General features: G+C 39.6%; 1 protein-coding gene across 3 annotated transcripts in view; it reads left to right on the plus strand.

Annotated features, from left to right (window-relative positions):
• Positions 1-24125, plus strand: part of LOC122813826 — a 140444-nt gene that overhangs the window by 51985 nt on the left and 64334 nt on the right. Inside the window, exon 1 of one of the 3 annotated variants that reach the window (XM_044086354.1) lies at positions 9251-9303. The exons of 1 other annotated variant lie outside the window; for it this stretch is intronic. Coding sequence is in view for 1 of the 2 variants with exons in the window: in XM_044086352.1 (XP_043942287.1) it covers positions 10778-10837 (60 nt within the window). In the remaining variant the exon portion in view is untranslated. Of the gene's footprint in view, positions 1-9250; positions 9304-10562; positions 10838-24125 lie in introns of those variants that run through there. One more of the 3 variants, XM_044086352.1, reaches the window with a different exon arrangement.

The raw sequence follows: 24125 nt of genomic DNA on the forward strand, positions 1-24125 counted from the left end.
TCAAATAACACAAACAACACCAGACTGTTACATTGCACTACAGCTGCAAGTAGCAACCTCTTCATGACAAAAACAGCACAGAGGACAGCTAATGACAGCAGGGCATTAGTCATGTAACCACAAAGGATGGCCTTGTACTTAGAAAGAGGATGCGTAAGTTTATTAGCTTTTTTTCATCACTGGTCACAGAATAGTACTAATCATGAGCTTGGGCACCCTCTGTTAGGAAAAGTGTAAGCTTAGCAAGGTTGTTTTTGTCTGACTTAAGAAAGCAGAAGCTTGCAACATTCTTAGTCTTGGAGAATGTATATTCTATGTGATCATTCAATGAGGACATAGATGTAGAATTACAAGGCAACAAGAGAAAATGTCCAAATGAGAGGAATAAAGGTACATTTATTGAACTGATATAACATAGGCTACTTCCAACAACCTGAGTTTATAAATCAGCAGTGCTCTGCAAAGGTAGAGGTTAGGATTCTGGAGGGCAATTCCATATCACGGGAATAAGGACAGAAGGCAGGCTAGACAGGGGTGTATGTGGAAATGTTATCAGTTCACTTTATTTTGGCCTGATTCATAGAAGCCATGTCTGAAGGTACCAGGAGATCGAAGTTGCTTTCAGAGCACAAAACTTTGATTTAACAACTTCAGAGTTACTGACACTAGTTGGAGAGGTTATCCCTTCCTCCCCAGGGGAAATAAAAAGAGATGAGTTACCCATTTTGTCCTTTCACTGCTACCAAAATACATCAATCTGTTTTGTACTGGTAAGCTGAAACAGAAAAAAAGAAAATAATTAGCTCAGGGAAGAGTACATTTTATTGCTACATTGTGCACTGCACATGCTATCCTAACTCCTTCCAAACATTATCAGGATGCTGCTAACAAAAAAGGTGGAAGACTTCTGTCAAACTGAACAATGCCTACCTGTACTGTCCTTTATGTCAGTGACCAAGGTATTTTGTCTTTTTCAACAGCAGGAATTCAAAGTCCCAGCCAGCCAGCCAGCCAGTCCCACTGTGGGCAGTAGCTATTAAAAATTGTGAAATAAAGTGGAGGTCTGCAAGGAAATGACACCTTATAGTACTGGAAAGGCTGCAATAGAACCCAAAGCCATGATTAGACATACACACACACACACACACACACACACACACACACACACACACACAAAGATCATTATAATACACACACAAAGATCATTATAACATACACACACACACACACACACACACACACACACGCACACAAAACAAACACAGACTAAGATCATTATAACACACACACTAAGATCATTATAACACACACACACACAGACACACATGCGTGCACAGATCATTATAACACACACACACACTAAGATCATTATAACACACACACACACACACACACAAACAGACACACACATGCATGCACAGATCATTATAACACACACACACAAAGATCATTATAACATACACACACACGCACACACACACACACACACACACACACACACACACTAAGATCATTATAACACACACACACACAAACACACACTAAGATCATTATAACACACACACACAAACACAGACTAAGATCATTATAACACACACACACACACACAAACACAGACTAAGATCATTATAATACACACACACGCACACACACTAAAATCATTATAACACACACACACAAACACAGACTAAGATCATTATAACATACACACACACGCACACACACTAAGATCATTATAACACACACACACACACACACACACACACACACACACACACACACACAGAAAAAATATGTTTATAAGTATATACTCTGCATAACAAAGAGATATGCTGGTATAGAAGTTTTAGCTATATGATATATGCAATGCTTGGCATCTTAGAATGTCCATAGATGGTCAGTGTGGCTATGTATTTCTAGTGTTCTCCTTTATGTGTGACACACAGAGCTTTGGATACACAGATCAGACTGTACAGTGCTCTTGAATTATTCCTTTGATTTAATCCCAGCACCTAGACTACACACACATCGTCCAGTCTATAATAAGGGCAACAACATGTAACCCCTGTTGTCACTAACTAAAAAGCAAAGGACAACTTTTCACACTTTGAGACAATATCAAATTACTATGCAGTAATGCCCATATTATTTTCTGAAAAACAGATTTAATCGCATCAAAATCTCTGCTGGATTCTATTCTTATACTAGGGCCCAAATAACTAACACCAGTATCATAAGCAAGTTAATCTCTCATCTCCCTATTTATAATAGGAACATGGTTAGACTTTCTGTTATGTCATATAGCTTCAATAACTGATTCAACAGCCCACTAGTAATACCCCTCCTCATAAACATAGTAGATAATGCCAGTAGATGTTTTAAAATCTTTTTATTACTAGTAAGGTGAGAAATGACCCTGGTGTGACTTTTATTTGTATTTAATCTCCTACTCCTAGGATGGTTATTCACATAATAAAGCACACTTTTACTACCGTAAACTATCCAGAACAATCTAGTCTCAAAAATCTTGGTCTTGGATGAGTGAAATAAAATGCATCTTAAGTGATAATCCAATGGAATATATAGCTGTGGATAATGCAAAGGTGTTGTTGTAGGTGTTGTAAGATGCCTGTCTTGTCCTCCATTTTATGTAGAGAAACTGGATGTAAAGTACAACAGTATCAGGTAACTGATTACGGTTACTGTATTAAATGAGAAGATGCATGCACATTTGGTTAGATGCTATGGTGTCCTTAAAATATGTTCCTTTTTGTATTGGATAGAATGTACCCTATAAGGTGTAAGAGGTTGAATTTGAGCAAGCCTTGAATAACAAAGATATTTTGGCAATTGAAGTTAGCTGTTAATACTTAACCAAGATTAAATTAAGTTATCTCTATCAAACTTGTCTTAACGGCTAACAGTTTAAAGTAACCAATTAGTTAAGGAATGTATTGTCACCAGTGCTTTGTATACAAAAGTTTTTATGCACCATCTATTTTGATTGGTTAATTTTAAATTGTTGCAAACAAGTTTCAATATGATGCTCATTTTAATTTTCTGTTCTGTTTATTAGTGCATAAATATGGTTGTGATACAAACCGTCAATACCAGATGAGTCCTATATATTTTAATACTTTTGCTAGTGTTTGTGTGTTTGGTGTGCTTGTTTATGTTTGTATCAAGTTTATAAAGTTGACAGCCACAATATTAGACGATCAAAAATTTGAAATTCAAATACTGAAGCTTGGAACATCTAACAAAACATGTACAAAAATGCTTTTTGAAGAGGGGACAAGTACCACATTGGAGAAAGGGCAAATTCCTGATCCCCAAAGATACTGGCAATTAGAAAAAAAATCTAGTCTGATGCTCTGAAAATTCGACCAATGAACATTTGATATTCTCAACCTTCAATAAATTCAATGGAACCTATATATAGTGCATAAAAATCTGATTATCAACCCCGGTCCTGGGTCTGTTGTGGGATTTATGCTGGAGCATGAAATTTACATTTATAATTCATTTATGTTGTGCTGCCTTACCATTGGTGGGTAAATACATATATACACATATGTTTACTATGAAAATGTTGAAACACAGAATCTTGAGACAATAATATTGAAAGATCAAAACGCTGAAGAAATTAATATCAAACTACTGGACTTGCTCCCCTTCAGGACTCCTGTTTGCACTTGTTCCTGGCTCTACACCCTTGCAGGACCAACATTAGCAATTGTTCCAGGGTCTACACCCCTGCAGGGCCCATGTTAGCACTTGTTCCAGGGTCTACACCCCTGCAGGACTCATGTTAGCACTTGTTCCAGGGTCTATACCCTTGCAGAACCCACTTTATCAATTTTTTCCTGGGTCTGCACTGCTAGAGAGTTTCAATACTCAATTTTTTTTTTATATTGGGGTCTACAGTGTTTTGTTCTTTTGATATTATGGACTCAAACTTTTGATTTTCAAGATAGCTAACTGAAAATACACACATTGATACACACACACACACACACACATATATATATATATATATATATACACACACACACACACATATGTGTCTGTGTGTGTGTGTATGGTAACCATTTCAAATGTTGGGACCTGCAGGCCCTGAAACACAGAAACTGAATGGCTAAAATAATCAACTTAGGGCGTTTCTCAAAATATTCCCTTTTCTTCAAAGTATGGCAATCTCATAATTGGTAAATATAAGTTTGGGGGTGCGTGAGGGCTTGCAGAAAAAAAAATTACCTGAGAACACTAATCTTTGAGATTTGCTCTTCTTTCCAGATTTTTGGCTTTTTTTTTTATCATCTAATGGCACACTAAATTTTGAGTATTTCAATAGGAAGACTACATATATATATATATATATATATATATATATATATATATATATATATATATATATATATATATATATATATATATGTGTGTGTGTGTGTATATGTATGTTCCAAAGCAGATAGGTTTATATGGGTCTACTTCTAAAACCCGTCTCCCAGTTGACTGATTTTCAAAATCCCAAGATGAAAAATCACGAAAGTACAGAAACCCGAACGTTGACTTTTTACTAGGGTAATTGAACACTTGGCCAACATGCCCTGTTCTTCACTGTAGTGTGATCTTGGAGTTGGTATATTTAGTTAGGGGGGTTGTGGGTGGGAATTTCTTACCTTGGCATGAGTTCTGTTTACAGTTGACCACATATTTACTTACCCTAGTAAAAAGTCATGTTCAGGTTTCTGCATTTCATGATTTTCGTTTTGGGATTTTGAAGGTAAGTCATCTGGGAGTTGTGCTTTAGAAGTAGACCTTTTTATACTCACAACACCATGTAAGAGATGGTGCAATATACAATATATACCAGAAATGAAGCAGACAGAGTTTATAGCCATTTAGAAAAATATAAGAAAATATCATCTTTGATAAACAAAGCAATAATACACAGCTGTAAAAATAGGAAGACTCTAAATATGGCATGGATAGATGACAACAAACCAGTCCACAGTATCCCACATTCTTGGACAGTGGGATGCATAGAAAGGAACAGGATGCACCTTACATTGATTAATTATAATGTGGTGACTATGAAAAAGGTGACAAACCACTTTATAGCTGAGTCATGAAAAAGCACAAATTATAATCCCAGGGATAATTTTTTAAGGGGAATACTCCAGTGCGATTATTTGCCACCTCTTCCATTTTGTCTAGCACTTAACTATTTACTTAATAGACTCAGCTATGATTATAAGTTACTTTCTAGAGAGCAACATGGTTCAAAGGTATCTCATTTACCATTTGTGAATGATTTAAGAAAAGTTGGTTTCATCTGATGACCTTCTGAAAGCACAGCTACAAGCCGTTAAAACTTTTTTGGATAATATAAGAATTATATTTGTTCTTGACAGATGTGGAAAATTAACATCACAGGGAAGCTGCAGCCCCACAGGGATGTGATATAAAGGAATATGAATTTGAGAGAGTACATAAATATTTGGGAATAGATGAAGGGTAAGTAATAAGACATGGACAAATGAGAACAAGTGTTAGTAGGGAATACTTTAGAAGATAAAGATAGTGCTGAAAATTGTCTTAACATCTAGCAAAAAGGTTCAACTTATAAATCAATTTACTCTTCCTGTTCTGACTTACAGCTTTAGTGTGACTGACTGGCCACAAACGGCATTGAATCAGTTGGATAAAAAAAAAGAAAAATATTTTTTGCTTATAAAAATTAAATATAAAAAAACAGTGCATGCCAAGATTATACATCCTTCGCTATGAAGGAGGAAGGGTTCTCCTCAAAACTAATTTTATGTATAGTGTGCAGTCACGGGACTGCATACTTCTCTGTCGATATCTTCAGATCCAACCGTAATGGAAGTTCTGAAGCATGAAGAGAAGAAATTCAAGATGGCATACGTGATTAGATTAGCAGAAGTATTTTGGAAAAGAGTGGGAATGGAAATCAAACTAGAAGTGGAAGAGAAAGTCTCAAAACAAAGTAAATAATATAAAAAAAGGAACAGAAAAAGAGAAAGAAAAATGGAGAGGCCACAATGAAAGTGCCAAGTATGGAAACTCTTGGAACAGCCACATGTTGCTCAAAATTTGATGCATGAATGGTTAAGCAGAGCCACAAAATGAAAGTCTAATAGTGTTTGTGGTGACTTACAAAGTCTATAAAAAATGTAATGCAGGACTGAAAACAGCTGCACCAGATAAAGGCACACTCTGTAATGCAGGACTGAAAACAGTTGTACACGATAAATGCACACTCTGTAATGCAGGACTGAAAACAGCTGCACCAGATAAAGGCACACTCTGTAATACAGGACTGAAAACAGCTGCACCAGATAAAGGCACACTCTGTAATGCAGGACGGAAAACAGCTGCACCAGATAAAGGCACACTCTGTAATGCTGGACTGAAAAGAGCTGCACCAGATAAAGGCACACTCTGTAATGCAGGACTGAAAAGAGCTGCACCAGATAAAGGCACACACTGTAATACAAGACTGAAAACAGTTGTACACGATAAATGCACACTCTGTAATGCAGGACTGAAAACAGCTGCACCAGATAAAGGCACACACTGTAATGCAGGACTGAAAACAGCTGCACCAGATAAAGGCACACTCTGTAATGCAGGACTGAAAACAGCTGCACCAGATAAAGGCACACTCTGTAATGCAGGACTGAAAACAGCTGCACCAGACAAAGGCACACTCTGTAATGCAGGACTGAAAACAGCTGCACCAGACAAAGGCACACTCTGTCATGCAGGACTGAAAACGGTTGTACACGATAAAGGCACACTCTGTAATGCAGGACTGAAAACAGCTGCACCAGATAAAGGCACACTCTGTAATGCAGGACTGAAAACAGCTGCACCAGATAAAGGCACACTCTGTAATGCAGGACTGAAAACAGCTGCACCAGATAAATGCACACTCTGTAATGCAGGACTGAAAACAGCTGCACCAGATAAAGGCACACTCTGTAATGCAGGACTGAAAACAGCTGCACCAGATAAAGGCACACTCTGTAATGCAGGACTGAAAACAGCTGCACCAGATAAAGGCACACACTGTAATACAGGACTGAAAACAGTTGTACACGATAAATGTACACTCTGTGATGCAGGACTGAAAACAGCTGCACCAGATAAAGGCACACTCTGTGATGCAGGAATGAAAACAGCTGCACCAGATAAAGGCGCACTCTGTAATGCAGGACTGAAAACAGCTGCATCAGATAAAGGCGCACTCTGTAATGCAGGACTGAAAACAGCTGCACCAGATAAAGGCACACTCTGTAATGCAGGACTGAAAACAGCTGCACCAGATAAATGCACACACTGTAATACAGGACTGAAAACAGCTGCACCAGATAAAGGCACACTCTGTAATGCAGGACTGAAAACAGTTGTACACAATAAAGGCACACACTGTAATACAAGACTGAAAACATTTGTACATGATAAATGCACACTCTGTAATGCAGGACTGAAAACAGCTGCACCAGATAAAGGCACACTCTGTAATGCAGGACGGAAAACAGCTGCACCAGATAAATGCACACACTGTAATACAGGACTGAAAACAGCTGCACCAGATAAAGGCACAATCTGTAATGCAGGACTGAAAACAGTTGTACACGATAAATGCACACTCTGTAATGCAAGACTGAAAACAGCTGCACCAGATAAAGGCACACTCTGTAATGCAGGACTGAAAGCTGCACCAGATAAATGCACATTCTGTAATACAGGACTGAAAACAGTTGTACACGATAAATGCACATTCTGTAATGCAGGACTGAAAACAGCTGCACCAGATAAAGGCACACTCTGTAATGCAGGACCAAAAACAGCTGCACCAGATAAATGCACACTATGTAATGCAGGACTGAAAACAGTTGTACACGTTAAATGCACATTTTGTAATACAGGACTGAAAATAGCTGCACCAGATAAATGCACATTCTGTAATACAGGTCTGAAAACTGGTGCACATCTCATTACTGATTGTGATACACTCATGGCCAAGGATCTGTATGAAGAATGGCATAACAGTGTAGAAAGATCATTTGCCTTGGAGGTTGTGCAAATTCTACAACATGCAATTTGCTGAGAAGTATTAAGAAGCAGTGGTGGTCTGTAATGCCCAAGTCATTATCTGTAATGTCTCTGTGTGCCATTTCAGGTAGCTCTTATGGTCCACACTTGTCTGACCTGCACCAAACCTTACTGCAAGAGATTTCCAACTCTAGTTGGTATGTGTATACACATAATAGACTAAGAGGGGACAAGCCCCCCTCCCTGCACCCCAAGACCAGTGATCTTGTACCAGTATGCCAATCAGCTGTCAATATTTTGAGTTTTAGAAGTTTTTCACCAGTGTTTTGGGTTGCCTTGTCTCACACAAGCACACACATACACACACACACATATATATATATATATATATATATATATATATATATACATACAAACAGTTATATATGTGTTCAGATTATATATAATGGACGTTTGGCTATATTGGAAGTTGCGTGTTCGAACCCTGTCTATGTGCTCTGGAATAGGCAGACTCATTCTGCTCATTCGCCTTGTTTAGTTGTTTAATTGTCTGATAATGTTTTGTTCGCATTTTCAGAAGGTACTGGGAAGGAAAGCTCCAAAATATGAATTTTATATTAAGTAATACAAAATTAAAAGGAAATAACAGCTATGCAGCAACACAGAGTAATGCATTCTGTTAGACATGGCAACAGGCATAACATATATACACCAATATAAAGTTAGGCATTCTGTGTGACAGTCTTCCAGAAGGGCAGTGTAATGAGTGAGCTGTCAGAACAAGATGAAATACAATTAATAGATGAACTGCTGTTAGGTACCTAACTGTCACTTAATATTAAATAAATCATACTGTGCAAATAGCTATAATTACAGTACAAATTAATGAATGGGTTGCTGGCTGTGTCCCAAGACAGAAAGAAAGAAGTGATACTTGCTGGGCACCTGGATATCACTGACCACTAATGTTGTGTAGTGTAGAAGGCAGACATTAAAATGTAACTCTGGTACATATGGACTTTTAGTCCAATAGCATATTAAGTACGGAAATGAGAAGTTCAAGTTCTAATATTGTGCAAGAACTTGCATTAGCTGATTTAAAAACCAGATCAGCCAATGTTGCAAATCTAAATTTAAGAGAAACTAAACCTCAAATTTGTGACTGCGCTAACCCTTGGGTCACCTCATACAGTTTTGCCTTTTAATCAAGAGAAGGTAAGATTTTGTCTGACAATATAGTTTTATTCGCAGTGACTGCACAGTTCTGACATGCTACTGATGTAATAAAACGTCTTTTGCAGCCTGTTTTTAATAACAGAATGAAGGTTACTGATTTTGTACAGGTGACAGTAAAATTTCCGACTGATGAGTGGATCGAACTGAGAGCTTTGCTTCCTGTTATAAGGAAAATAATAATTTTAATAATTTTCGTCAGTAATTATTGGCCTGTGTTCACTTTATGCATTGTATATCATAGCAACTTGTAAATATTCCTACTTGCTGGCAATGTGCTGCATTTACACTTATAAATATTTCATGTCTCTGTACTTCTGTATGTTCTTTTCTGAATTTAATTGTATTATAGAGATGTAACCGTATGTTGAAATTTGTAAAAACCCTTACCCCATGTTTTGGCTGAAAATGGTCTGAGGACCAAACCATCAATTGGGATAAAATAATAATTATTATAACAATAATAATAATAATCATATGCCACATTCATATTTAGGATAAATAAGGTCAGGGATTTCTGTATATCAACCAGAGACACCAGATGCAAGATTAAGGCTGGTAATCAAACAAAATATCTAGACCCAACAAAACCAGATAACCAGCCACAGCACAGCAAAATATATATTGTTGTTGGATGCACAAAAACTTCCAAAGCTTCCAAATATGTATGGAAGCTTTGGAAGTTTTTGTGCATCCAACAACAATATATATTTTGCTGTGGCTGGGTATGTATTTCTGTATATCACTTTATGAATAAGGATCAGTTGGGAATATAGAATATTATCAGGTAAAGTCATCCAGATTAAGTTCAGTGGGATAAGACAATGATAGGAGGAGATAGTAATGTTTGCTATACATTTTGCTGTATTATTGTTAAGTACTTTTCTGCTTGCTTAGTATATCCATTAATTCTCTAATTACCCACTTAATCTATTGCAATGTAGTGGGGGGAGCCAGATCTTATCCTGGCACTCACTGAATGTAAGGCAGAGATGCTCATCCTGAATGGGGTGCTATACTGTCACAGGATAGATGGATTCACTCTGCATGGGCCCCATGGGCAGTTTAGATGATCCCCAATTCACATAGTGCATATTTTTCAGGTATGGGAGGAAACCAGAGCATGCAGCAAAAATCTGTGCAGATGTAAGAAGGAAATGCAGACTCTGTACAAAATGTGCCACAGTGAGGAACTGAATCGGAGAACCAAGCACTCTAAGGAAGCAGTACTAATCACTGCACCACTGCGTTGTCATGATTTGTGCGTGTCGTTTATTTCGTAGACTGTCCATAGCAAAAGTTACATAGATTAGTATTGGTAGAAGTATTAATTCAGCAGCAATTTGTTTGGAGTGTAAAGCAAAAACCTTGATTCGGTAGATGGGGCATCATTTTTTTATTTACTTCTTTAACTGTGACAACAACATGGACTTGAAAACACAGTTTGCTGTCAGTGATGGTGACTTTCAAAAATCTTAGCCATTTCACATACCTACAATGCACATTTTGGAGAGTGGTGAGTATTTCTTCAATCTCTTTATATCCGCTTTCCAAAAACAACTGTTTTTTTAACTGTTTTAAAATGAAGTTGTGTTGTTGTGGCCACATATTTAGGTTGTTAAATCCAGTCTGAAGTCCAGTAAAGAGTATTGATATTATCTGAGATATTGAGAAGTTTTGGATTCTCAGCATTTTATGAGTTTAATATAATTTGCAAACATGCCATCTGTATGCATTTGCATATGGTTGATGAAAAGTGAAAAAAAAACAGTAGGCCCAGGACTGAGCCCTGTGAGATGCTAATATCCAATATGCAGTAAACAGGCAATGAATTTTTCCAGTGCTAGTCCTCTTGGTGAGGTAGCTTATAGGTCATTGTACTGCAGACTGACTGCACTCTATGATTATATCTACAAGTAGCCAAGGAGAAATTCCTCAGACGGTATTTTCCAAAAGCACAATATTCGGAGAAACACAAAGCTGATTGCTGTTTTCCTTAGGAAATCACTGCCAGTGTGATTTTACCTGCAGTCATTCACTTCTCTTGGGAGATTTCTCCTTTCTTTGAGATGGTGTGACTGTGGAATTCTTTAACATAAGTTTAGGATGTTGGAGAGGGGGGGGGGTTGCCTTCCTACAAAACACTTTGCGGTTAATGTTTTGTGATACTTGGCATTTTGCCATTTGAGGTTTCACAGTAGAACTCGGCCTATGTTGCACAGCTGACTAAACAGAAAGGAGTGATTCACTACATCAAGAGATTTAGAAAAATTAAGAAAGATGGTTCTAGCTTCCAGGAGTTTCTCATTATTTTTGACCACATAATGCACAAATTTCACCCCAGCAGTCTCTGTACTGTGACCTGCACAATGCAAGTTCAACTTTGAATTGATGAGTTAGACCTAGACAAAACTACAGCCAAATAAACCCAATGTGGGATATTCAGTAAGGGCAGACTAACACTGTCACACAGGGTCAATTACTATGAGCTGTCATGTTTAATTCTGTCCGAATTTCCTATAACAGGAGCTACAGATGCATCAGTAACATATGTTTAGGCACTCAACATCTATTTCAAATACAGCTGTAGCCTTATTACATGAGCCTAGAACTGAATTGTAATCACTGACTCGTGTTAATTAGCACTCAAAATTTGTTTCAGATACATCTGAAGCACTATTACAGGAACCTAGGGCAGAATTACAAACACTAACACATGGTAATTAGCAGTATTTCATGGTTCAAGTCCTTACTGAATATCCCCAACGAGCTGTAGCTTTGTCTGGACATAAAATACAATAGAAAGTGCTTTTTGCCAGCATCCATCAAATGGGAAAATCCCTCCTTACTAATTCCACAGTCACACATCCACTGTGAAAAGTGAAACATACAAAAAGTAATTGTAAGTCATTGCTGGTACGCTATAACAGAAACACTGCTTCTTATGATTTTCATTGGGAAAGCACAATTAATGAAGCTCAGCTTGAGTTCCGATCCATGAGTTGTAGTCTGGTCCACTTTACATTTGTCCAAAGGTAGGGTAGCCCCCAAAACTCATGTGATTATTTGCAAGCAGATTTGAGGTGGTCATCATGTTTTTAAGGTATAAATGAGCAATCCCTGGGATTCAAAATGAGTTTTTGCATCATGGTGTCTGATTTCTCATGACGAGTGCCACGTAATGTATGAGAGCGATTCAGAGAGACATTGAGCACTTTTGTGGAAAGCTAAGAAATTCTGAAGCCTCCATAATATGCAGTTAGTGGTATAATAAAATGGAACTGAACAACAGTATTAAAATGAGGGCAATCGTGGATGCATATGAGGGTAAGCAATATGGCAAAGTGATTCACAACCATATATACTCCACATGCAAGGCACTACTACCAAGGGAGATGACCACAACAAATGTTGGGCATATAGTAGACAGAAAACATGTACATGGTAGCTGCTACCCTTACAAATATGTATATGCAAAAAGCTGTTGCCACTGCTGGTAGTCAGTGTTGGGCATCATTGCCTTCAGCGATGTGGAGTCATGCATCAGTGCTTAATGTACCATACCCTCCATGACACAGATATTGTGGACTGCTATCACGTAGACAAGTGTATCATACAATTTATGGTTGAGATATGTCGGCCTAGTATGCAGACATGAGTGGGTGAGCGGAGTATGCAGACATGAGTGGGTGAGCGGAGTACCTGTCCCTCTGGACATCAAGGAATGTGTAGCTTTGAGAATACTAGCTAGAATGACCATTGAGTGACCAATGGGGTCATGATGGGTGTACCCCAGGCATCAGCCTCAAGGATACTCCACACATTCCTCAATCCTATGCTACAGCATATGGGGCAGCATATGTGGTTTTCGCAGACTACACATGAGTGAGGCAACATAATGTGGGCTTTTTTATGACATGGCCTATTTCTTTTATCTATAGTGGGCCTCAGACTACATCAATATTGCAATAAAGACCTCACCTATGCAGCATAAACATTGGTACATGAACCTTTAGGGGCTCCAGTCCATTAACTGTTAGGTGGGCTGTAATATACAGGGTATAATATACAATGCATCTACAAGCTACCTGGGCAGTGTCCACGAATCCCATATATAGCACATGTGTGACTTATACCAACACTTTGAGCAGGCTGATTTTCACCAGGGACATTTTACTGGTGACGCTGGATATGCCTGGAACTTTAGTTGATGTTACCAATTAAAAACCCACAGACCATGGCAGAGAATGGCTACAGTAATTCCCTGCCATAGCCAGGGTCATGATGAGTGTGTGTTCAGCTGAGTTAAATAAATAAATACATACATATATAAAGAAATAAAGAAGGCCTGCATCTGTATGTTTCTATTGGTGCATTGCTTTATGGCCCTACATCTAGAAGTAAAATCTCTGCTGTCTGCACAGTGGCCTGGTATGCAAACAGTTACAGCAGGTCAGAGTAATTCAGAATGATGAAGTGCCAGACTCATCAGAGAAGGAGGTGCCTGATGAGGAGCTTGTGGAGAAGCTGGCTGCAGGTGATGACTTTGGTAGATTAAGGCAGGCACAGTATGCAGTGGTACTGGCTAACAGGCAGCATATGGTTCATAATTATTGGCCAGAATAAAACAGTGCATATAAAATAAAATATGATATATATGCAAAGGAATAGCCACTCTGTGTTCTAACATGGATTGACTGGTCACCCTGTATGTACATCAGACATAGAGTATTGAGGGTAAGGCATAGTTGTCTTCATATGTACAGGTGGTGATGGCAGTAGTGACAAGTCTGAATAACGAGTAGTGTGCATGTGTTGGGAGATGGGGGGGTGAGGATTAGTGCTGCTTGTGTGTTGCTCATGAGTATGTGTATGTGAATAAAAGTTTGCGTGTAGGTGTGTGCATGTGCACGAGTATGTGTGTGTTTATGTGCATGTGCATGCAAGCATGCACGTGCGCTCATGCACATGTGTGTGTTGTGTGTGTGTGTGTGTGTGTGTGTGTGTGTGTGTGTGTGTGTGTGTGTGTGTGTGTGTGTGTGTGTGTGTGGCATTGGTCAGAGATTTGGAAAAGCTGAGTAGACTGGCCAGTGAATAGGCAGTGTCTATAATGTGAGTACGTTTGTGTGTGTGTGTGTGTGTGTGTGTGTGTGTGTGTGTGTGTGTGTGCGCTTTTAGAAGGCATAGGTGGGAGATTAGGAAATGGTCGGAAGACTGGCCAGGGAAGAGGTGGTCTCTCCAGTGTTTAGTGAGTGTGTTTGTATGTGTATGTGTGTATATGTTTATGTGTGTGTGTGGAAGTGTGTGAGATTGTGGGTGTAAGTGTGAAGTGTATATGTGAATGTGTGTGTGTGTGTGTGTGTGTGTGTGTGTGTGTGTGTGTGTGTGTCTGCATGTGAGTGTGTTTGCGTGTGTGTGTCTGCATGTGAGTGTGTTTGTGTGTGTGTGTCTGCATATGCATGTGTGTGAGTGTGTGCATGTATACTTGTGTGGATGTCAGCCATGGGCGAGAGATTAGGAAAAGCTGGGTAGACTGGCCAGTGATGAGATAGTGTCTGTAGTTTTGTCTGAGTGGGTGATGTTGGTCACTGCAGATATGAGCATTGTGTGGGCTGGGACACAGCTAGGTTCAGCAGATTATGTATCACTGTGCTGGGGTATGCCGGACAGTTCCATGACACTCATAGAAAATGTCACTGTCCACAGAGATGCTCTCTCCTGGGAAGATCACAAGCATGATCCATATCAAGCAGAGAGGAAGGAATGCTCTGTGAGTGTAAACAGCAGGTTATGTTATAGGGGTTTCTGCATGAACAACCTGTCCGCGTGTAAGTCCTTACTGCCCCACAGTGCCCTCAGCAATGGATGGTGGTGTGACAGTGGTGGCATTATGGGTTCATCACCATGCTCACTCTCTCCCATAGTAGGCCTGCTCACCAGAGGTAAGTGTCTACTGGCCACAGGAATTGCATTGGAAATGATGAGTGGCTGTACTGGGGCATCTGCTGTATACATATTCCCTGTAACCACAAAACTAGAACAGCTGCAGTAGTTGAATCCGTTTATTCACAATACAAATGGGAATAAAAATGTTGCCAATAAAAACTTCAAAGTGTTAAGCACTTTCTTCCCATAAAATATGGGACTTCATAAGAGAAAACTGAACTAACATACCCAGCCACTTATATACATCTTCCCCACCCTTAATTACATTATCCATTAATTAACTATTTAAAGTGATAGAACCAACTCCCATATTGACTTCCTAAGCAAATTCAAAAACCTAAGTATTAGTTGTAACAATTAATAAAATGAATTAAACATAAATTGCAGTTACCATTTATTTCCAAACATTCATTGTGTATTGGTATTGTATTACCCCATAATATTTCTTATTTTTAACACACTAGAAATGCTTACATTTTCATTAATTCCTGGATAATTTGTAGCATCCAACTGCAACAGCCATCTTAACTCACATAAATCCTGGAAAATGTCCAGCATTTTCCCTTGTGCATCTTTAATTAATTTTTGTAAAACAAAAAACTTAAACTCATGACTAGGGAATTCCTTCTGTCCACTAAGTGCATTAGTCATTTTGCATTTTTTCATATTCGCGAGATGCTCATACATCCTATCCCTTGAGTGTCTACTGGTTTTCCCTGTATAAAATATAGTACACCCCTGACACTTGGCCATGTAGACCACATTAGTACTATTACAATTATAATGTCCCTTAAAGTATATTCTTTTTCCATTTATAAAAGGAAACACTTCTCCTGTCTCCAAGATGTAGGGACAATATGGATACACACCGCATTTACATTTTCCTAACTTCCTATTTACATGTCTACTATTATGGGAGCCTTCCAATATATTTTTTAGAGATCTGTCCTTCCTATACACCACTGTAGGTTCTTTACTGACCTTATGGCCCACCAGTTGATCAACCTGTAAAATTTCCCAGTTATTTCTTATAATCTCAACCGTATAGTGTGAATCCAAATTATAAGTTGTGATGAAACTTACTCCTTCTCTCCTCCTACTTTCTCTTTTCCACATTACTAAACATCCATTTTCTTTTCCCCCTAATAATGGTCAGTATACACCCTCCTGTCATTTTTTTACAATCTCATCTTTAATTTTGCTTAAAAGTGTCTCTGGATACCCAAATAGGACAGTCAGGTGTGGTTACTGAAGAAAACTTGGGATCCACAGAGCCGTGGACGAGGGTAAGGCAGTCCACACAGCCTATCTGGAACTCACCAAGGCCTTTGACACCATTCCCCACTCTGGAATCATAGATAGACTTACTAAGCTGGACATTAATCCCTACGTCACTCGATGAGTTGCCAACTGGCTTACTGACAGAACCCACACTGTAAAAGTAGCTGACTCTAAATCCAGCTCCAGACAAGTGACAAGTGGAGTACCTCAGGGTTCAGTCCTGGGACCACGCTTGTTTGGCATCTACTTCTCTGAAGTACAGGCCAACACTAAGGGACTCTGGCTAACAAAGTTTGCAGATAACTGTAAACTGGGAGCCATTATTGAATCCCCAAATGATGTGGATACTCTACAAAAGGGCCTTACAGAAACAGATGCTTGGTGCCAGAGCCATGGGCTCAAGCTCAATGCCAAGAAATGTATAGTTTTTCCCTTTGGGAAAAAACATGTACTCGTGAATTACCACATAGGTGGCAGTACACTAAACACCAAAACTGTGATAAGAGACTTAGGGACAGCGGTAGAGAGTGGTCTCACCTTCGATAACCACATCGCCACAACAGTCAGGAAATCCTTCTATGTGGCATACCTCATCACTAAGGGCTTTTCATCCAGAAAAAAGGAGGTCAATGTCCCACTGTACTCATCCATTATTAGACCCATTATAGAATACAACCCCCCCATTTGGTATGTACCTCTCAAGACATCTACAACAACTGGAAAGGCTGCAGAAATACCCCACTAAAAGAATCACAGGCCTAAAACAGATGCCCTACGCTGACTGCCTTAAAAACTCCAGCTATACTCTGTCACATATCGCCTACTCAGAGGCAATCTCTGCTTAACATACAAGGCCATGTCAAACTCAGTGCTGTTGGACATGCTACACTTAAAGAACTCCCAATCCCTCAGAGCAACACGTTCCAGGGATCTAAATCTTGTCATCACAATAAACAAAACATGCGGGAGGGATAGGTTCCTGACCCAGAGTCTCCTCAGACTCTGGAATAGACTGCCCATACATGTCAAGCAGAGCACCTCTTTGGCCCTCTTAAAAGGAACCTAGACAATTGGGTGGTTGAAACAAAATTCACCCCAGGGAACATGTCAGTTGCCCTGCTAGACAGGGGTCCATGGAAGTAAATAGTGTGGGAAGAAATAGCCAGGGAATTGTTATGGCTAGGCTTGTATAGGTCCTAGGGCCGATAGGCTAGTACCAACCTATGAACGTATGATGACAGAGATTACTCCATGAAACTGTAAGATTCCCTCCACAACCACTTTAATAAGACCTCAGACTTCCCAACATATGTTGAGTGCATATATGGAGATAACATAACACCCTGGATGGCTGCAGGATAAAAGTCCAGTTTATACATACCTTTGCACTGTGCTACCTGTGTTCCACTTCCCCAGCAAACACAGCCCACAGTAGCACAGTCACAGAAACTCCCACAATAATCCCAACATAATGGCAAATGCTAGGTATATGGCTCCCACAAAATAAGGTAAATGACACATACATCACCCAAGCAACACTGTGACATCATCTGTTTTAATTATCACTCAGCACAACAACCCTACTGTCAAATCAATAGTGAGTGGGTTGGACACTCATTCCTTGGGCTGCAGGTAGAACTATGGAGCATGTGATGTGTAATATGACAGGACCCTACAACATCAGTTATCCTCCATGTTCTCTGCCATGCCAGTAGACCTTTGCACAATCTATACACCCCCCCCCCCACTGTGGCGGCATTGTTATTGCTTGCAACCAGCAAACTAAAGCAATGCATGCAGCAGCACACTGATATGGATATCATTAAGCATCAGGAAAGTGCAGCAGTAAAAACTAAGGAAAGTAGGATTCCCCACTCACATTCCTGTCTGAAAGGCCTGTTACTTGTAGTGATCCATATAAACAGCTGGCAACACTGCTCTTCTAATCCTTCTTTTGTAAGCTTCCATAGCACATTAAAAGTCATAGCAGACATGGCTGCTTTCATCTTGCAGTTTCAAAGCTTCTTGAATGGTCCTTATGCTAATTAGCCTCATTCTAATAAGTGTTGCTGAATTGCACATTTATCTCATTGTGCAAGTAACCAGTGCCATGCTAAGAGGCTTGTTTAGCAAGGTAAACTCACATGAGCACATGCAAATCACACTGAGAACTAGTGTGTGGGTCATTAATACCTGCATTGATGATATATTGTACTTTTATAGCTATTGACACCTCACTGATATTGCACTTATATAGCCAACAAGAGTAGATAAAGAACAAAAGTGTTAACAGATGTAGGCACTGTGTTGCATGAACACTCCTTCTATGCCATCGTTCACACCCTAACACCATCATACCATGTCATGTGTTCTCATTCTGTGCAATGGTAGTGCCATGACCGGTCACTCTAACTAGCTGCCCAGTGTTAAGTATTACATGTGGACACCATCAATGCATGTGACCACGAGGGAGCTATGATAGTTCTCTGGAGTGTTATCTGGTAAATGGTCAAGGTTTTAAAGGGCACTGCTGGTAATAGGGCTCCCAGGTGATGGACAAAGGACAGTAAACACTTTCATTTCCTGTTTCATTGAAACCACTATGAGTCCTTGACTGGGGAATCCTATGAGGATCCCCAGTATAAAGTGGATGCCTGCCACAGTCTTGCTAGGGCCATGTCGACATACTGTCTTATGGAGAGCAATGCTGGCATTCCTACACTAATGCACAGTGCTGCCATCCTGACCTTCTACACTGGTGGGAAGAAGTGGTGAGAGCAAGGACCCCCTCAGATATATTGTAAATAAGCAAGTCTTGTAAGTGCCCTGTTATTTCTCTTATAGCTTTTTGTGACCTTAATGGACATTAATTGATAACTTCTGTATTTATTTATATTGTTTTGCAGCAGATGTGGAGATTATAGCGAATGCCCTCCTGTTCCACAGGAGAATAGATTAGTTCTTTTGGTGGCGGTACGGGTATCATTTCATTTCTTGTTATGCAGTCCGTTACAGTACTGTAACTGAGTTGTGACCGCTGCCACAGTTTGTCAGTACTGTAACTGAGTTGTGACCACTGCCACAGTTTGTCAGTACTGTAACTGAGTTGTGACCACTGCCACAGTTTGTCAGTACTGTAACTGAGTTGTGACCACTGCCACAGTTTGTCAGTACTGTAACTGAGTTGTGACTACTGCCACAGTTTGTCAGTACTGTAACTGAGTTGTGACCACTGCCACAGTTTGTCAGTACTGTAACTGAGTTGTGACCGCTGCCACAGTTTGTCAGTACTGTAACTGAGTTGTGACCGCTGCCACAGTTTGTCAGTACTGTAACTGAGTTGTGACCGCTGCCACAGTTTGTCAGTACTGTAACTGAGTTGTGACCGCTGCCACAGTTTGTCAGTACTGTAACTGAGTTGTGACCGCTGCCACAGTTTGTCAGTACTGTAACTGAGTTGTGACCGCTGCCACAGTTTGTCAGTACTGTAACTGAGTTGTGACCGCTGCCACAGTTTGTCAGTACTGTAACTGAGTTGTGACCGCTGCCACAGTTTGTCAGTACTGTAACTGAGTTGTGACCACTGCCACAGTTTGTCAGTACTGTAACTGAGTTGTGACCACTGCCACAGTTTGTCAGTACTGTAACTGAGTTGTGACCACTGCCACAGACTGCACCTTAGTTGTGACCACTGTCACACTTTGTATGATTATCTGTGAAACATTTGTATTCGTTAAATTAACACAGCTTAGCTATTGCCACTACCGCAGTTTTTATAGATTTCAGTGAAAGTTATATAACATTTTGATAAAGTATTGAAGCTTAGGTCTGACAGATGATATACTTTTTGTAGGTGAAAGAGAATCATCTCGGTCTCATTTCTTTACAAAGTAAGAAAAAACATGTAAGTATCTATAGTACTTCATGCACATACAGAACACACACATGGTCACAGCATACATACAATAGGTATTTGCAGTCAGGGGACCAGCTCTGTCTTCCTGCAGTGCATATTTTTCAGTTGCTGGCCTACTGTGTGGCCAGTACATTCCTGCGCTGTGCATACTTTCCATCTTAAGTAATACATGTGAAGGGGGGGGGGGCTGTAGCCCTTGAGTATGTGGAAGGAATCATGGAGTGAGCAGATATGTTTGGGTTGGTGTTCTGGGAGGCCAAAAAGTGGGGTGGAGTGTGGTGAGTAATTGTGGAATTGTATAGGGTGAACGTGGTGTTGGAAACCTAAGGTGGATGGTGGAGGAGGACCCCTTAGTAACATATTAACCGCTTTTCACTCCAGTGCATGTCCCAGTTGATCATAATTTCACCTGGCATAAACCTGTTTGTCTTGTTACAGCCATATTATGTAGACTGCTGCTTAACAAATAACCTTACTTACAGTCTTTGCACAACACCTGCTGATAGCTTAGTCTGTTACACATTGTTGGTTCTCTGTGGTACAGCACAGTGCCACCACAGAAATGTTAGGGGTGCATAGGTGCTGCCACTGTCCACACATCGTGCCTCTCAGTATGTCCCTTCCAAGAGTTCCACAGGGCCACTTTGACACACCCACACAGGGCATGATGTCTACCATCTAACAGTCCAACACCGCCACTATAGCCTCCATGCCATCACACCCAATTCAAGCAGTGGGAACAGTGACACTGCCCAGTTGCATGTACATCCTACAGTAGGGATTCAGGGTAATGCACCTAGGCAGAACTAGCTGAGGTAGCAGAACATTATAATATAGCACTCTGAGAGGTCATATGTGACAAATATCTTATTGCTTTTGTCTAGTCTTCTCCTTACTGCACTGACGATAAATCAAATAAAATTATGAGACATGAAAACAAATGCTTTAATTAAGGTGAACTTCATCTTCCATAATGTGAACTGGATTATTCCTGTATCTAGAGATACAGACTACACCGACTACACGTGGAAATCTGTTCACCGTTTGGGATCAAGAGTGAAAAGCATTGTAAAATTAGTTATTCCTTCCCTCCGGGCAGGCATCACTCAGGATCGAAATCCCAAGAGGTCCACAGCTATTTTTGTGGTTTTATGTATCTATAGATGAGAAGGAAAAACTAAATGAAGGACTAGGTTGGTAGTATTTACTCTCTGAGCACAGAAAAACATGAGGAATAGAAAGAATTTTAGATGTTATACTTACGAAGCTCAGAACTACTTAGTACGCAAATGGAAGCTGAGGGAATCAAACCCTGAACTACAAGATCAGGTAGTAGAACACCTGATCACAAATGGGAATCAAACCCTGAACTACAAGATCAGGTAGTAGAACACCTGATCACAAATAAGCATGTTACTGCTTAGTTCTCAGTGAGTAACATGATGATAGAGCAAAATGGAACAAGGCATGAGACTATATGAAGATAGACTCCAGATTGCAACTGGCCAAGGAATAATGCTAGAGGCAGAAATATGGAATGGAGACATGTAGCTTGTGGATTACGATTTAACAAAGATTAAAGGCCACCATGTATAACAGGACTAGACAAAATGATCAAAAGAAAAGGGACAAGGCCAATTTTGATCCTCAGGAAAGTAAAAAAAAAGGCAATAAAACAGAAAAACAAATTTAAAAATGAAAAGGAAGGAGCAAGACCGTAGATAGAAGCATGTGAAAACCACAAAAAGACTAAAACATAGTTAGAAAGGCCAAGGCAAAGGTTTATCTAAGTTAGATCTGAAGATAAGGAAGGATGTGTTTTGCTTTACAGAAGGTGAGAGTTTGTTCTAGAGGTGGGAGATTTTTTGGGAGAGATATGTGTCATGCATTTAGCATGGAGAATTAAAGACAAATGAAGGTTTTTGGTTACATAATTGAATGACAAGAACAGCTTTAAAGCCTGGAAAATGAGTACAAGAAGCACTGGGAGGCTGGTGCTCAACTCAGTTGTCATGAAAAAGGGGAAGACAGTGGTGCCAAACTGGACCGCTACCAGCTGGCCTCATAATAAAGGATGCTGTACTAAAGGTTTAAAAGAGAGGAGAAACAAATCACTGACGTTTACCTCCCAGGATCTAAGAACTTGTCAGGTGTGCTTAGAAATTCCATGACATAACGCATCACGTGCTTGTATAGCAATGATGAGTTTTTAGAGCAATAGATGGAAGTCACAGTGATATGACCCGAAAAAGAGGAAACAAAAACACAGCAAAGGGAAATAAACACCCATATGCTTCATTTCAGCACTAAGGTTAAGGGTAAAGCTAGTTGATTTCATTTAAATAAACATTCTAAAGAAAAATAATCAGCATTTCTTTGTGGTCAAGGGGTCACATCAATTCAACCTGAACCAGCTTTCTTATGGGGATATACTGGAACCCTGCAAAGGAAATCTGGTGGATGTGGAATATGTAGAGTTCAGTAAGGTCTTTTTCTAAGTTCTACACAAAAGTAAATGTATGGGGTTTATAGTGGGAGAAAAAGCAATAACATGGGCAGAAGATTGCCAGGAAGCAAGCAATGATGGTTAGGGAGTTCATAGGTTCATACTAAGGTAACTGCCCTTGTGAGCCATTGTAAGCCTAGCCAATTATCCCTTGTGAGTCTCAAACCCTGCATCTTGTGTTTGTAAGGCAAACACCTTAACACATTAGGCTACCCTCCCAACCCCTTTGTTCATTACAAAACAGAGGTGCTGAGTGGTGTCCAGCAGGTGTCGGTCCTACACTCATTCCTGTTGAATATCTTTGCATTAGGCAACACGAGGGGTGCAGAGAACATGATCAGTCTTTCTGCCATAAATACTGACATTTTATTACAGCCGAGTGACACTCCCAGGTGCTTCTGCAGTTACCGCCTCTTGATACCTCTAGGTGTCAATTATTGCTTATTCATATTTATATTAATAATTCCAAAACCATGTTGCATACAAAGTAGCAAAAATATCTCATCCTAAAACTTACACAGTGGTAAACACAACTGTATTCATATTTGACCTCTGTGCAAGTAAAAAATATATCACTTATCGTTCATATAATATTTGTTTATATTGTCATAAATGTTATATTTTTCTAAATATCTCAACAATCAATCGGCACAGACAGAACTGCTTAGGCTCACGTGAAAGCTCTCTACTGGATGAAGAAAATGCTGCAAAAAGTATATGTGCATAGATATTGCAAGTTGCTTATAAAATATTATAACTGTAATAGTTACTGCATTTATTGTGATTTACAAATTAAGTTTAAGACCTAAAACCTAAAGAATACTACTATGATAAAAATAGTTTGTGCTGAAGAGTTTGCCATTTACACTTCTTTAGTAACCCTATGATTCCAAATTTTTTTGAACTCTCAGGACATAATTTGAGGCAATCAAAAAGCTTAGGCTCCGACCATTGGAAGCTACATTGCAAACTTACAGACCTCTACTGGAGGGACTAAGATATAGGTGGAGCAGTGGAGATGGAAGGGTGGGAGTTATACAACTAAAAGGAATATAATGATACTAGGACACTTGGCATTACAATGACAGCTAAGGTTTAATGGAAGGCACTGTAGAGTTATTGATTTTGGGTGCAATACCAGCAAGGTGAAAAAAC

The sequence above is a fragment of the Protopterus annectens genome, chromosome 10.part0 (genome assembly GCF_019279795.1).
Source record: "Protopterus annectens isolate FY-2018-M chromosome 10.part0, PAN1.0, whole genome shotgun sequence".
In the NCBI taxonomy this organism is placed as follows: Eukaryota; Metazoa; Chordata; order Ceratodontiformes; family Protopteridae; genus Protopterus; species Protopterus annectens.